At 31.1% G+C, this 15,751-nt stretch overlaps 2 protein-coding genes across 9 annotated transcripts in view; both read right to left on the reverse strand.

Moving 5' to 3' along the window:
• RyR (Ryanodine receptor) overlaps positions 1-5,402 on the reverse strand; it is a 63,410-nt gene extending 58,008 nt beyond the window's left edge. For all 3 annotated transcript variants that reach the window (XM_076406634.1, XM_076406633.1, XM_076406632.1), the window contains exons 1-2: positions 5,290-5,402; positions 4,412-4,487 (exon numbers count right to left, since the gene is read on the reverse strand). In XM_076406634.1, the coding sequence (XP_076262749.1) occupies positions 4,412-4,468 (57 nt within the window). In that variant the 5' untranslated portion in view covers positions 4,469-4,487; positions 5,290-5,402. The remainder of the gene's footprint in view (positions 1-4,411; positions 4,488-5,289) is intronic.
• Positions 5,403-5,910: 508 nt separating this feature from the next.
• Positions 5,911-15,660, reverse strand: hppy (MAP4K3-like protein hppy). 6 transcript variants are annotated; one of them, XM_076406637.1, is made up of 20 exons: positions 15,447-15,660; positions 15,332-15,389; positions 15,121-15,276; positions 14,833-15,065; positions 14,597-14,778; positions 14,101-14,182; positions 11,525-11,632; positions 11,357-11,468; positions 11,157-11,304; positions 10,886-10,936; positions 10,539-10,577; positions 10,285-10,323; positions 9,754-10,126; positions 9,496-9,703; positions 9,175-9,443; positions 8,971-9,115; positions 8,695-8,919; positions 8,511-8,637; positions 8,351-8,459; positions 5,911-7,974 (listed from the first exon to the last, which is right to left on the reverse strand). In XM_076406637.1, exons 1-19 carry the CDS (start codon positions 15,549-15,551, stop codon positions 8,360-8,362), a joined length of 2,760 nt encoding a protein of 919 aa, XP_076262752.1. In that variant the 5' UTR covers positions 15,552-15,660; the 3' UTR covers positions 5,911-7,974; positions 8,351-8,359. The 6 variants fall into 6 exon arrangements, with proteins under 6 accessions (XP_076262752.1, XP_076262755.1, XP_076262753.1 ...); XM_076406640.1 differs by lacking the exon at positions 10,886-10,936; XM_076406638.1 differs by lacking the exon at positions 10,285-10,323.
• Positions 15,661-15,751: the final 91 nt, after the last annotated feature.

Genomic DNA, 15,751 nt, shown 5'->3' on the forward strand with positions numbered 1-15,751 from the left:
CATCTTCAAATACTGCTCCGAATCATCAACTCGTCGTTATTTTTTGGTAAAAAGTGAGCTCGCGCGGCACCCACTTTGCACACAGCTTTCTCATACCCAAATATTCGTGAATGATATGATATACACCTTCAGTTGATATCTTTAGAGTGTCTGCTATTTCATTCAATTTCAATTTACGGTCATTCAAAATCATTTTGTGGATTTTTTTAAATGTTTTCGTCGGTAAAAACCTCTTTTGGGCGTCCACTGCATTCATCGTCTTCGGTGTTCATTTCACCACGTCTAAACTTAGCAACCAAACCTTGATGGTTGGTTTTCCTGGGGCAGTGTCCGGAAACTCGGCATCAAGCCAAGTTTTTGCTTCAACTGTATTTTTCCCTTCAAAAAGCAATATTTTATCAACACGCCAAATTCCTTTTTATCCATTTTTTTCACAATAACAAAAGTTGCTTCACTCAGAATGTTCTAATTCAGAAATATTATATTATATTTATAGACACAAACTAATGATTCGACAGCTGTCTAATTTATACACGCCTCTTTTGAGGGTTTGGATTTAATTCTAGTAGCGCCATCTATGTATTATAAAATAAATTATTCTTAGCAACTAAAAAATTTGCCTATAAATTCATTTTAAAGGATTTACAACAGATGGTCTTACTGTGTATTAATCTGTAGCAACCACTACAACCTTTTAGACCACAAAATCTAAATTTCCCTAGATTGAAGCAATATCAGCAAAATACCATTTGGCTGGTTTAATAAACATTCCTGTCTTTTTTCTTTTTATTATTTAATTTCTTTAACACCTCCGTCGACCATATGTAGTCATTAACATCGAAATAAACAAGTTTTAAATCAATGAATATTTCCTTTTCACCTAAAATAGAGTGTTTGAACAAACAAATAAGTCAACACATACAAGCACTAATCGAACCTACAAATTGTATAGCGTACAGTTGTAACTAACTTCATATTGAAGCCTCAGTGACAAATTTCATTTTGTGTCATTTAGTCGAAGTGTGAACCAAACTATTTTTCAGTATATTGAAAATGTCTAAATTTATACCGAGTAAATCGCTTTTGCGAGAAGTTTTACTTTTTTAGTTCACTTTGAAGAAAAAAGGGGCTGAAGGTCATCGAATGCTCTGTGACACTTATGACAATCATGCCCCATCGATTTAATAAGAGGTAATTTTGACAAAGGGTGTTCTGGATAGCAAAAAAAATTGACGTCGAGGATTCGAAGGCATTACTCGGTCATGATTCGTGTAAAACGCAAGAAGAATATTCAGAATTGTTGGAAGTAACATTTCCATACCGTACCCATTTTCAACCGCTTAAAGAACATGGAAATAATGTGAAATGCTGCTTCAACGGCATAATGAGAAAGATTTTTGCATCGTATTGTTACTGACGTGGAAATTGGATCGATTACGATAATCCAAAGCGAAAAAAATCAATGGGAGCACCTCGTCATGTATCAACATCAACAACAAAGCCGAATATCCATGGCTCCAAGCTAATTATCTGTATTTGGTGGGATCAGCTTGGATGCGCTGCAAAAATCCAATGAAACTATCAATGGGGATCGCTATCGACTATAATCAATGCAATTGAGGCGGAAAAGCGTAACAATGTTATTTTTCAGCATTGTCATGATGACATGCCTTGCTTGACTACATGTTGAAAAACATGTGAAAATATAATTGGAACGATTCAAATGGGAAGTGCTACCCCACCCTGCGTATTCTCCAGATCTTGCTCTTTTTGATTACTTTCTGTTCCGACAAATGAGTCAAGACATGTCTGAGCAACACTTCACTTCTTATGAAGATAAAAGAAGCAAAAATGTGTCTGCAATCGTGGGTAGTCTCAAAACATATATCGTTTTTTTTTAGATGGAAGCCGTAAATTGCCAGAAAGATGGAAAAAAATGGCGGATAATACTTTGAACAAAATAACGATTTTTCACAACAAATCTTTAAAACATTTTATAAATTAAAAAAACATAATTTTAGATCTTGAACAAAAAATCTTTAAATTAATTCATAATCAAAATTTGTGAGAAATATGTAATAATTAACCACTTAAAATGTTATTTTTGAATATCAAATACTTTTCGTGATTGATTTAAAAAACAATTGGAAAACGTTTGCTTGACTTAAAAAATACAAGAAAGAAGTAAAAATTATTGCCTGAAAATATGATTGAATATTAGTTTATCGTCGCAATTTCTTTTCTTATCCGGCAAAAGAAGTATTTCCTGTGGCGTAATATAAATGAGAATTAAATAGGGATCTACTCCGACAATCAGTAAGAAAAAAAAACTGTTCAGGAGAATACTCGATGTGTCTAATGTCAAATTGCGACAATGAAAGCGAAATCAGTCACAAGTGACAACCTCATGATCTACATTTGGTAGAATCAATAAGGAGTGGTGATTTTTTTTTGTTCTGGCCTAAAAACCAGGCGGCGGAATGCATGACGCATACCTGGTCGCGGAGACTTGCCCTGGAGTGACAAGTTGGACCGGGTTATGTGGGACTGCCTCTGGGCTTACCAATACATTAAACCGAAACCGCCTCACAGTTGACCCCTGTGGATTGCTACTGCTACTGCATTAAATTTGGGGATATGGCACCTGCTGATCGGGCAGCCGTTATTGGGCACGAGGACCCGGCGATTCTATTGATTCGCGAACCTGAGTTAACACACAACTGGATACTGTTGTATGGGGGCAAAAGTTATGACTGTAGCGACGGATGAGGTCGTTTCAGTCTGGAAAAAGCTCGCGAACAAGCGCGTTTTCAGAAGAACTTGAGCTGAGTTGTTGTTTGTGGAATGATTGAGATATGAAGTGCTTGATTTCTGGAGTGTCAGTTTCCCTATGAATTTGATTATTTCTGACAAACCATGGAGCGTTTAATATTCTCCTGAGGAGCTTATTTTGGAAAACTTGAAGCCGTTTGACTTGGTTGGGTGTAACAAACTTTAAGTAGACATTAGATCCGTAGAGGAGTACGGACCGAATTAACATCTTGTAAAATAAGCATTTGATGGAGATGGGAAGTCTGCTAGAAGGGCAGATCACAGAAGATAGCAGGTTTGCTATCCCCGAACCTTTTTGGGTTGCTTTCTGGATTTGGCAATACCAACCGAACCACCGGTCGAGAAAGGAGTGGTGAACTTCGATTTGCTAAAACTGAATTAAACTTTCACTACTGAAGTCTACCAATGTCAATTAAATAATTTGAATGAAGATATGTAATCGATAAATGCCACAATATCAACAACGTTCGGGCAAGCACTGCAAGTGGTGTGAAATGTTCGAATTTCGAATAAAAGTCCTTGGGCATTCTTTGTATTCACTTGGTGCGACTTGATTATCACTCATTCAGATTGATGAAACATGATCTCTTGATACACGTTTCGAGAATGATGGAGAAGCGCGAAAATGGGTAGATGAATGAAAAACATCAAAATAAACATCATTATATTACGTTGCATTATCATGTTATGTTATAAAAAGGAACGAAAAAAGTTGTAGAAAATAATGAAAGAAAGTATCTGGTTGGATATAACTTGTACCAATATTTCCCCAAAAAAAAAACGAATATTTAAGTGAAAAATGTTATAAAAATATATTACAGAATTAAGTTTTCCAATTTTACGTCAATATTAATGCGTTGAAACTTTATATGCTAAACTCAATAAAATCTTAACAAAACCAAAAATAGCGTAAGAAACTAAAAATAGTGTATATAAACAAGTATCTTAAAAATATTTTACATATTATTATTATTAGTAATATTAAATTTTGCCTATAATTAATGTCCAACTATTTTTTAATTTAAATTTTATTTTAATTATCTTCAAAATATTCATATCTTGAATAAACTAAAGAAATAAATTAATTTGGTGCTACTCATAAATATATTTGGTCATTATAATTACATTAATAATAAATTAATATAAGACAATAATATTCAATGATATCATATCAATGTATAACTGAAATGAATCAAGAAAGACCTAACCTTATTACTATCATACTGGTTTTATCAAAAATTAATTAATTAGCCAAATGTTTTATTACTAATCGATCCTCTCACATCTGGACAACTCTATTTTATCTATTAAGTTAGAGTTTGGAAAAAATGACCTGAATAGATACGAATATTATATATTATATTTTGAACTATCATAAAAGTTTAATAAAAACATGTAGACCATTGTGGCATTGCTGTATAACACAAATTTGATATTCCTATCTATTTAAGTGTTTTGATTTTTTATTATTTACTATTTGTTTTTGAACTAATAAAGAATTATTTACATGATTGTGCTTATATATAATCTAAACAAACTTTTATTTACAATACGATAACCCTTAATTCATTTTACTTACCGTTCGCAAGAATGAAACATCATCCTGTTCGGATCCCCCTTCAGCCTCCGCCACCATTTTGGCGGACTATTTAGCCCTGTAAATAAAGACATAAATCAGCTTGAAAGACATTCAGATTTGTTTTCCTAATTCGAATTATGTCTTCGATTTTTTTGAAAAGGGACAAACATTGCGCATTCAAGGGTTACCAACATTAGCATAGGTACATTTAATGTCATGGTGTAAGAAAAATTAAATTGTCATAAAATAAGTAGAATTTATTTTGGAGTATATTTAAGTGACTGAATAATCCTAACAATGAAATCGCAAAAGAGAAAATATTTTGTTCTGTGGCATAAATCAATGAAAATATCCGTCAATATAATTTCAATTTAAAATATTTTGTCTTTATAATTATAGTTTTTCAGTTGTTAATTATTAGTTTTTATTTGTACTGACTGCATTGAAATGATGCGTATTATTTACTAAATAAACAATTATCGTTATAAGAAACATAATTAGGGTGCATTTAAAGGATTATCTTACATTATTAATTAGATATGGATAGCACATCCATCAAGTATTTTATTTCTTGCATAGAAAAAATGTGGTTGTGACGTAATGGGACTTTAGCACTTGTTCAGAATTGTTCTGTACTTTAGATGCATTCATAAACACATGTTCCTTTTTATCTTTTAGTACTACTTATGGATATTTTACGTAACCAGAAGCATAAAATTAGCAATATGTAATTTTAGTTACTTGGTATATTTGTATATCCGGTTTTGATATTTTCACCGTTCTTCGGAACCAGTCGAAATTTTCGGCAAAAAAATATATTGCAACTTTTTTAGCAACATACCAATTAATTGGCCAAATAAAACATAAAAATTACTTACTTTTTCGGGATTTTTTACATTAAAATTTATTCCACACACAGCAGCAAATATTCGTAGAGCAGCACTGAACATAGCATCCTATTTTTAAATCGCAGCCGTTTTGATATTTTTAGAAATCAGCCAAAATAAAATTAGAAAACTGAGTTGTCATCAAAATATTGAAAATGTGGACTATCAAAGTAATATTGTTGTTAGGGTTAATCAAGGGCTGTCGTCATTCTTATATAGAAGAAGCAGAAGGACAATATAATAAATAACATTATTTCTATTCTTTTGAATATAAGACATACGAATGCAACTCTAGAAATGCAAGAAAAATATATATAAAAAAACACTCAACTGTTATTATAATTATATTTAACAAATGACCTGACGCCGAAACTGAATAATATTGTTTCTACTAACCAGGGCTCATCTTCATTAGGTTTACTCTCTAATATGGGCTCAATGATTTTCCATGGTTTTCGATATTAAGCTTACCGATTGGCTAATTAGAGAGCATCATCCCAAGGTTTTCTGAGTCTAGTTCGAACTACTCGGTACTCGAAGAATCTCCAGGATTCAAACCAATCCATTTATAGAACCACGGCAGGGGAAGTGTAAGAAAATAAAACAACCAGGAACAATTAATTTTATTTTATTTCGTTAAATAAAATAACACATGACTGTGAAACGTAATTTTAACAAAAAATAATATGAAAAGAAATTTAACCAACTTAATAATAACCTTAAATTATTTTTTGGTATATTATTCAGTTTGCATTACATACAAGTATATACATCTGTTTACTCATTACCAGCTAAAATTAAAAATAAACACAGCCTGATGTGCTGTTTATTTACTATACGGCAAAAATGAGTATTTGCATAATAAATGTTTAAACTGTCCACCTCTTACTATTTCATCGACAGTTTTTAGGAGCTCTTAACAACTAAAGCTATTAACCGGCTTGTGGTGGCCTTTGAACCAGTGTTATTGGTCAGTTCTGTCACGTGCAGCTTATATCCTATCATGAAGAGCAAAATACCCAGTCTTAATCTGTTTACCAGAAGAATGAATAGTATTCCTAATCTTCAATGTCTCCCTCCCCGATTCAGTCCAAACATTTGTTGTCGACTATCAGTGATAATGACTAAAATGGTTCGCCCTTGATACTCATAAAATTCAATTTCTTAATAATTTTTTTTTGGGTTTAAGTACAGGGTGATTTTTCAGTCAATCTTAAACTTTTAAATGGTAATATTTAGAACATTAATTTAATAGTATATCTTAATCAATTTTCAAATTTAATATTTCATTTATTATACACCAACATTACTTAGCTACTAACCTACTTGATTTGTTGACATTATGAGGAAAAAGGAATTTGGAAAGTATAATATTCTTGTTTTATAATAGCTAGCCAGAGGCTCAAAAAATCGTTTCAATCTAACTCTACTTTATGATAAGATTTCTGCACATATATTTTACAATAAGTCATTAAATATATCACCACAAAAACAACATACCGAATATATAATATATAAGGACATATTTCAGAAAAAAAAACCTTGAAATTCTAAACATTATAAATATTTTTTATCAAAGGTAACTTTAGTTACATTTTGGCATTTATTTAACACCTTATTTACCATTACCAATTATTTTAAAAATCACCCTGAACTTTCAATCATAATTTTTTAAAAGTTTTCAATCATAAATGGAAAAAATAACAGTCCTATTTAAATAATAGTAGAAATATAAAAAAACGATTAAAAGTTCTATTGATCTAGTATAACCATTAAAAGTATAAATTATTACATTATTTACAAAGAACCCTAGTTTAAATTAGGAGGCAATTAATAAAAATGAGCTGAAATATTTCAACTTTCCTAACGCTTAAAATAGAGTTCGACTTATATACATTTGTATGATTACAGATAATGAAATGGACATTCTAATTGTTGCTTGCTAAATACATATAAAAAACTTAAATATATATTTAGATATCAGCGAGAATTTTAAAATGTTAATGAAATAGACATGTTTTGAAATATTTCACAAAGTAGAATATACATTATATCCATCGTACATATATTAAAGAGCTGTTTGAATAAAAATATTTTGAATGTTAACGAGATAGAACATAAAAGAACACTTCTATTCCATTTAATTATAAAAGTTTCGCCGATGAACTTAATTAACATTAGTATTTACTATATTTTATTTTTCAGGAATTATTTCAACGGTCTTTTATAAGTTAAAAATCCAACGAAGGATCAAATTCCTACAGCAATAGTCTTAGATAATCTATATTTTTGTTTTCCCAGGATCATTTTATTTAAAATATAGCATTAATTCACGAAAATATATTTCAATATACTATATCTGTTTTATTATTCTCCTTAAACAATCTCAATATCTAAAAAATACCACGTTTGTTCATTTTGAATTGCTTCATTAACGAGAAAAATACTTTTTTCTAATGAAGGTACTCATGTTCTTATAAATACGTTTATCGAAAATTTCTAGAAAACCCCACTATTTCATCGTAATCTTTAGGTTATTTATTTATTATAATTATTTAATATATACTGTTTATAGTTTTAAATTTTGATCTAAGAGAAACACTATTCTACAAAGTTAAAGATTTGATTAGACCAATGTTGACTAAAGCAAAGCAAATGTTCAAGATGAGCAGTTCTCTGAAACAGAAATATCGAAATAATCTACCTGTTTAGTTCGTTTTATACAAATTTTGAAAATTTATTACTGGCTACCATAATATAAAATCAATGTTCAGGAAAATACAAATAATTCAATATCAGATAAGGTACAAAAAACCTTGTCTTAAAATAAAATGTGAGTGATAAAAACAGAATTACATAAACACTGCAACATATAAAATGAAAAACTCTGAATTGCAACAATAGTTGCGTATACAACTTTTAAAACTTTTTACTTAAAAAATTAAAAATTAAATATTTTTAAAATAAAAATAAAACACAATGAAATTGGCTTAGTTCTATATAGGTATTGTTACAATATAAATAACATTTTTATTTCTTATTTAATACTTACGAAATATATTCAATAACTAGCTTCATGCCCAGCTAGAATGTATAAATCATGACCCTCCTCATTTGTTAATGTTCCAGTTCTCAGTAAATTACTCTCAAGCATTACTACCCTGTAAATAAATAAATATAGAACACAAACATATTTCAGTACTTGAACTTACTTGTCTGAACCAAGTAATTTGTAAGTTCTGGAAGTGTCAGTAATTTCTTGAGTGATTTCACCATTCTTCAGTGATCTTCCTTGCACTCCATATTTATAAAATGCAAGAACACTGTCAGGAAGACATACTAGAAAAAAAATTATTTAAAAAACATTAGAAAACTAAATTTTAAAATCTAACTTACATATACTTTCTATTCTAAAATCAAACTTTAATTCAGAGACCTGCTTTTTACTCATTTTAATTCTGCCCTGAGGCGTGATGATCCGAACTATATTATCATAACAGACTAGAATTGAATCCTTGTCAAGCTGTGTTACATTCACTATATTTAAGTTCTCCCGCTTGGGAATCACTGTTGCGGTACCGTCCATATCTTGTAGTTCATCAGAATGAAACCAACTGGCCCCTTAAGATTAATATTTTTATATATGTTGGATTTAAATGCTTCGTTTTTTACCTGAATTCATATTAATAAGATCTAACTTAAAACTATTAGATTGGTAAGCTTGTTTTATCGATACACAAACCATAGGATACTCCAATTCTGGGGTAATAATCATTTCAAAAACATTCAATGGATTAGGTAAGCTTGACTCTACATGCTAAAAATTAAAATATGCATTGAGATCAGCAATTCAGTTAAAAAGCTTACCTAACTTACTTTTAGCAACATAAATTTGTTTAAAGGATCATACCACTGCATCAAATATATTCCACTAGCAGTAGCCCCACAAAGGTATTTGTAACCATTATAAGGATTTCTAGCTACACAACATTTTAATGTACCCCTTGTATCTGGAACTCTAGTGGTGAGAGCAAACTTTCTAGGGACTAATTTTTCTGGGATTCGATTCATATGTAGACTAAACCTATGGGACTGTTTGCTCTGTAAAGCAAGAAGATCATGTCTATAAAGTTGTGGGGTTTTACCTAAAAACAAAAGTATATAGCTAACTTTTAATTAACTGCATAAGACACATACTCCCTGATAACGTCATGAGCACGTCCTTAATTACATACATCCAAACAGTTCTCCTATTATATAACTGATCAATACACGTTTCGTGTAATTCATTTAAATTTAAATTGTAGATTCCTTCTTCAGCTCCAATTAAAATATGTTGATCTCTAGTTTCTGGGTGAATCCACGAGGCTGTACAGTAAATTCTAAGAGGACATCCATTGAAAACCTAAATAAACAAAGCATGAAATTATCTATATACACAAATGTTTGGCTTACCTTGGAAAAACAAGCCCCCATATGAACTTTTGGTGTTGGTGGTAAACCATTACTAGGAGGTCGTGGCGGTGTGTGTCTTCTTCTATGTTTTCTCGGTGGAACTGGAGGACACGCCACTAAATCTGGAGCACTAGCTTCATGATTAATACTTTGTCTAGATTCGGTACCATTACTACTGCCTCTTTCGGTTCTTGAACTGTCACTTAAAGACCTCTGCCTTTGCCCATTAATATTCATGGAATTGACTAACCCGAAAATTTCGTCTACCGAAGAATGCCGTCTAGGAGAACCATTCAATGCGAGATCGTCAACAGAATCTGGTGTTTCCTCTATGTCGCATTTCGCCTCGGGGTCTTGTACTGGAAGAGTGGCTCTAAAAGGCAGAGAAAAGAAGCCCTAAGGAGCACGCACTACATATTTTATACAAAGCATGCAAACTCAAAATTCACAAACCAAAAGCTTGCCGTTCTTCTTCTATTCATCATTTATACGACAAATTAAACAACATTTTTTAAATATATCATAACTTACTGCTGTTCATAGTCCAAATGTCCATATTTGTAGGTGCCCCTGGAATGACGCAAAAAAAGAAAACCAATCACTCAGTTAATGCTACAAACAACTCCATTAGAAATAGCTCCAAAAGCCGTAACGAATGATAAGAAGCTTTCAAGCGTTAAAAGAAAAGAATAGGGTGCAAGAAAAAGAAGAAAATCGAAAAAAGCATCTAAGTGGTATTAGTAAAGTACTGTCTTGATTGTTGGGAGAATTATGAAGAGATTTACCTCATCATTAGTTCTTCATCAATGTACTGCAATAGACTCCTAAATAACAATTATAGTGTAAATTAAAAATAAAACTAATGAAAGATAAAATTTAAATAATAAAAAGTGCAGTTAGATAAGACCCACTACAAGTTAAAATAATGATATTAATTTAGTTAAATGCAAAATAATAAAATGGTTTGTTTGGTTTAAAATGGATTTAATTCGTCTCATTGCTGCCAATTGTTAAATTAAGCTGTGAACTAGTTGAGCAAATAAAATGAGCAAAGAAAATAAAACGAATTTCAAAAAAAATATACGCAATGAAAACAAAACAAAACACTGCAAACAAAACAAAATCACTTAACCTCAAAGACATTCTTAATATTTGTGAGCCGGTTAAAGATTTTCGTTCCGTACTACGACAAAAAATTCAACTTAAATACATTTTTATGTATGCATTTCAAATGGGTGTTTGTTAACCAATAAATTAACACACATGCTCTACATGAGCTTTTAAAATATGCAATAGAAACTTTTCAAGGACTAAATGGTAAATTATATCCTAAAAAGTCCCATTGCACAAATGTGAATGTATAACTTAAGATTTAACAGTAAAAACTGTATGTAGATGCTTACTTTTCACGATTTAACGAGTCAAAGGCAGTACCAATGCCCCACTTCTTGTTTTGATGTTCTACACAGTTATGGACGCTAGTGACATTGTTCATTACATCTGTTAAATTCCAGGGTTGCGTAGGATCCTCTACAACCTCGTTGCTAGTTTCTGTAAAAAAACATAGATAAAAGACAGTTTAATTCTAAAAAAGATCATATACCTAGTCTTTGCAATGTATTATTTGCTTCATCAATACTACTAATATCCACGAATTGGCCTTTTGGTCTTGTCGTCAGTCTAGATGCTATACGCTGTGGTACATTGGGCACAGCCTGCAAATATATTCCACATTTAAATAATAATTATTAGGAATAGCAGTCCAACTGACCCCATCTTCATCTGCCTCCATATCAGCAAACATATGTGATGGATTGGTAACTTTTTGTAACAATTCTAGTGCCAGTCTTCTGCTCATATCTCCTTGAAAAAAGGCATGCTACAAATAATAATATTTATAGGACTCATACATTTAAATGTATAGGGCATGTATGTATACATACATGTACATCAATAAAAAATAATATAGCGAACGAAGGAAAGAAGGTTGGTCGGCCTTTTTTTGGTCATCATTATTTCATGTCATCGCCTTATTTTTTATGCAATATTTACAGAGAAAATAATAAAATACTTGCAAGAAACGTGTTTAATTAACTTCTCTATCGATTGCACTAGCTAAATTGTTACTAGACTATCTAGTAACACATGATTACAGTGCTAGTTGTGACACAAGTACCACAGATTTGGCGCAAATTGCGTACTGGCAATACCATTCAATATATAGATTCATTCAATGTTTATATTCATGTAAGATTGATGTTGCTTAATATAGTATATTTCAAGAGTTAAAAGCCGTTTCTCCCATATTAAGCTTGCAAATTTAAAAAGTCCCTTTTGATATTCGCTAGTCTAAGAATAGATGTATTCATTCGAAATGGCATGATATTCTTTTTACAATTATTTTAGTTATTCACTTTTTACAAGACTCATGATAATTTCTTAGCATAACATAGACAACGCATTAAAAAGGCATTGAAATTCTGAAAAAAGCAAAAACATTTGAACGTAGTCGAGAGACTTCGGAACTAGGGTTACCAAACTTGCTTTAAATTAATAGGACGGCAATATATAACTAATTTATAAGTCATCATTAATCGATAGCCGGCACTTGGTGACTGTCTACCTCTAAACCAATATGCTGCTGTTTGTGTCTTCTATCATTCAGAAGGCTCTTTATGATTTTGGTCTACGTATTTTTCGCAACTGTAGCTGTATCTTGCACCCAAAACGGCGATTTCGAGACAAAAGTCTGTGGAATTTGTTCATTTTTCATTCGATAGACATGCCCAAGCCATTGTAACCTATGTTTCTGAATGTGCTGAACTGTGCACTGTGTGTGTGTTGATGAGTATACAGAAGCTCGAAGAGCAACGAAACTTCTATGTACTTTAATCTGACTGTCACAGTGTCCCAGTCTCGAAACAATACAGAAGGATCGGTAAGACAAGCGCTTGAAAAAGGCGAATTTTTTGTCTTGATTGTAATTTTTCCTCACACCTACACGCAATATCCTAGAGGAGTTGTAACATTCGGCTTATTACTTCGATAATAGATGCCACTTTCATTTCGTGTATTACTAACCACAAATATTGATCTCACAAGCATTTGCTCTAAATATATTTCATTCATTCTCAAGGCTCTCTCAATTTATATATGAACATATAGCACTATCATCAGCGAACATCCTATCAAGGAGTTTGTAGCATCATATTCAACGCCAATGACAAATCATTTCGCACTTACACACAGCTAATAGAACATTTGTAAGACACCTCTAGAAGTTTAATAAATTTAGAGGAACATATTCAGATTTCAAAAAGGCCAAAAGCCACGACCAGTATATGCAGTCGAAATCAGAGCGAGAAACAATAAAACTAACAATCGTACGCTCTCTACTGTAACACGTTCCTCAGTTTGCTGGCGTAGCGGCGAAAATATTATCTACACAGGTTCGATACTTTTTAAAATGTTAGCTGTTGCCTTTTTCCGGTATAGCAGCAGCCCGTAAAGCTGTTAAAACGTGACTTGGTCGACTTTAACGGTCTTACAATTCGCCCATTGTTGGTAATAGGTAATAAAGCTTTCTGGAGTATCAATTTCTCTCGGAGTTGCTATTAAATAGGTTAGGAGAATTATTCAATTACACATAGATGTATAAAAGTATTGTCAAAGCTAAACAACAAGAAGGATCAGGAAGTTAATGAAATGTATCTACACTTTTGAAGCTATATGTAAATATACATATTAACATCAATATATGTATGGAATAAATATTACAGATCAGAAAAAAACCAACAAGGACAAAGGCTTTTTATAGAAAAACACTGTTGAATATATAGTTCAAATGGTACTACTTTGTATTTCCACCACATTTGCTTTTATTGAGAGCCAAATGCAAAAAAGATATGAATTCACGAAATTACCAGCATACACCTAAAAAAATTAAATTCCTCTCTTTCATATATTTTCTTTTTTATCATATAATTTTATTAGTTTAAACATTTAAAACAAAAGAAGTGAATTAGTCAAGCTATTTTGTTTTCTAGTGTAAGAAAAACTAGAATGCACCAAATTGAGATTATTAACTTTAATGTTCAAGAGACACCAGACATCTAAACATTCAACTAATAGGCTGAGTTTTTTATGTGTAGCTATTTTTTTTAATTATTAAAAGCAAATATGAAAATCAATATCTGAACTTATATAATAACAACATTATAATAAAATGGGTTTAATTTAATTTTTATGACTACGATATGTGAAATAATAGGTTGAACCCACCTCCCTTAAGATAATCTTTGCTATATATTTGTATTACATTAGAGGTATGGAAGTAATATGACAAACCTGCAACAATTTCTCAGCAGTAGGTCGTTTCTTTGGATTTTTTGTTAAGGCTACCTTAACAAAATTGTGGAATGTTGGGCTCCTGTAATGTAATAATTACATTCATTAAATAATACAAAACTGTATATTAAAAAACTAATGAATAAATATACTTTCTGAGAATAATGAATTTAAATTATATTGATACTAAATCTAATGAATTCTATATTTATAAAATGTTATATTTATTTTAAGCTATCTCAAGTTAAAAGTTCAAATAAATATATAAGATAATGAGTATAAATATTCTGTACTTAAAACATTTTATAAAAAGAAGTGTTTGCTAGATAGTGCTAATTCTATCACCAACAATTGAAATATATGTAATATGTTATAATTTGATGAACCATTGAAAGGCCTGTAGAAACTATTTATCTTTATTACAAATAGTCCACAGTAGTACAGTTAACAGTAATCCACTATTATTCAGTTATTATCCATTAAAACTTACACTTACCACTTATCTTTATCTTTAAGAGTAGGTGGTTTAAATCCACTTTTTGACATTAAAAACAATGCTCTCATCGGATGTAAATCAAACATCGGAGGTTGAAGCTCTGCTAATTCAATGGCAGTAATACCTATAGCCCAAATATCACATAGTTGATTGTAACCACCTTTTCGCTCTACAGCTGCAACCTAATTTCAACAAATATAAGATAACGTTAATTGTACAGTTAAATAGTCATTTACTTCTGGGGCCATCCAATAAGGTGTGCCAATAAATGATTTTCTTTTGTTTATGGTTGCTGTAATTTGAGCTGAGACTCCAAAATCTGCTAATTTTACATCTCCTGATTCTGTTAATAAAATATTTGCTCCTTTAATATCACGGTGCATTTTACCCATTCCATGCAAATATGTCAAACCCAGTAATGTCTCTCGACACATATAAGCTATCTGATTTTCAGCTAATGGTCCAGTAACTAGAATTCAAACATGTCAAGATAACATTTTGCTTATAAATCTAAAAATACATACTATGATAGATATCTTGTAGTGACCCACCACCACAATATTCCATACATATCCATAATTTATCTCTCCTTAAATAACTTCCATAGTATGCTATAATATTCGCATGGCGACAATCTTTCATCATAAGAATCTCTTGCTGGATGATGCCAAAATCATCTCCTAAAAAAAATATTACATGATAATGTCAACATATTTTACATCAAGAGTAATTCACCTGCTTCAAGTTTAATAACTTTAATAGCTGCCAATTCATTTGTTGGCAATCGTTTTGCCTAAAAGTTAAAAAATATTAATTGATATATATAAACGTTAATTATTTTTCCAACTACCTTATAGACATCCCCATAAGTTCCACTTCCAATCCTCTGGATTAATTCATAATCATCCTGAGGATTTTTTCTGGATATATCTGAGCTCAAAACCCCTTGAGCCATTTTATATGATATGACTAGCTTACATTTTATCTCGTAAAAATCTAAAATAAAATAAAATAAATGTTTATGTGAAACTTGACAGCAAACGCCTTGTCAGAAGACATATTTTGATACAAGATCAGGTTAGTCAACCATATTTAAAAAAAGTAACTAATAGCAAATTAGTTATTTAATTTTGTTTAAAAATAAATATTTCTTAA

This window comes from Rhynchophorus ferrugineus, unplaced genomic scaffold (assembly GCF_030347505.1).
Source record: "Rhynchophorus ferrugineus isolate W39M unplaced genomic scaffold, kcgeb_rfMv2 rfM6, whole genome shotgun sequence".
In the NCBI taxonomy this organism is placed as follows: domain Eukaryota; kingdom Metazoa; phylum Arthropoda; class Insecta; order Coleoptera; family Curculionidae; genus Rhynchophorus; species Rhynchophorus ferrugineus.

What these genes read in the sequence shown, in the direction of transcription:
- hppy (XM_076406637.1), bottom strand. Translation starts at nt 15,551, where the DNA reads ATGGCTCAAGGGGTTTTGAGCTCAGATATATCCAGAAAAAATCCTCAG. An exon ending in ACTACAAGATATCTATCATA is followed by an intron (nt 15,066 to 15,120) that starts GTATGTATTTTT and finishes TTTGAATTCTAG; the next exon opens with TTACTGGACCATTAGCTGAA. An exon ending in GACTCGTTAAATCGTGAAAA is followed by an intron (nt 10,937 to 11,156) that starts GTAAGCATCTAC and finishes TTTTTGTCGTAG; the next exon opens with TACGGAACGAAAATCTTTAA.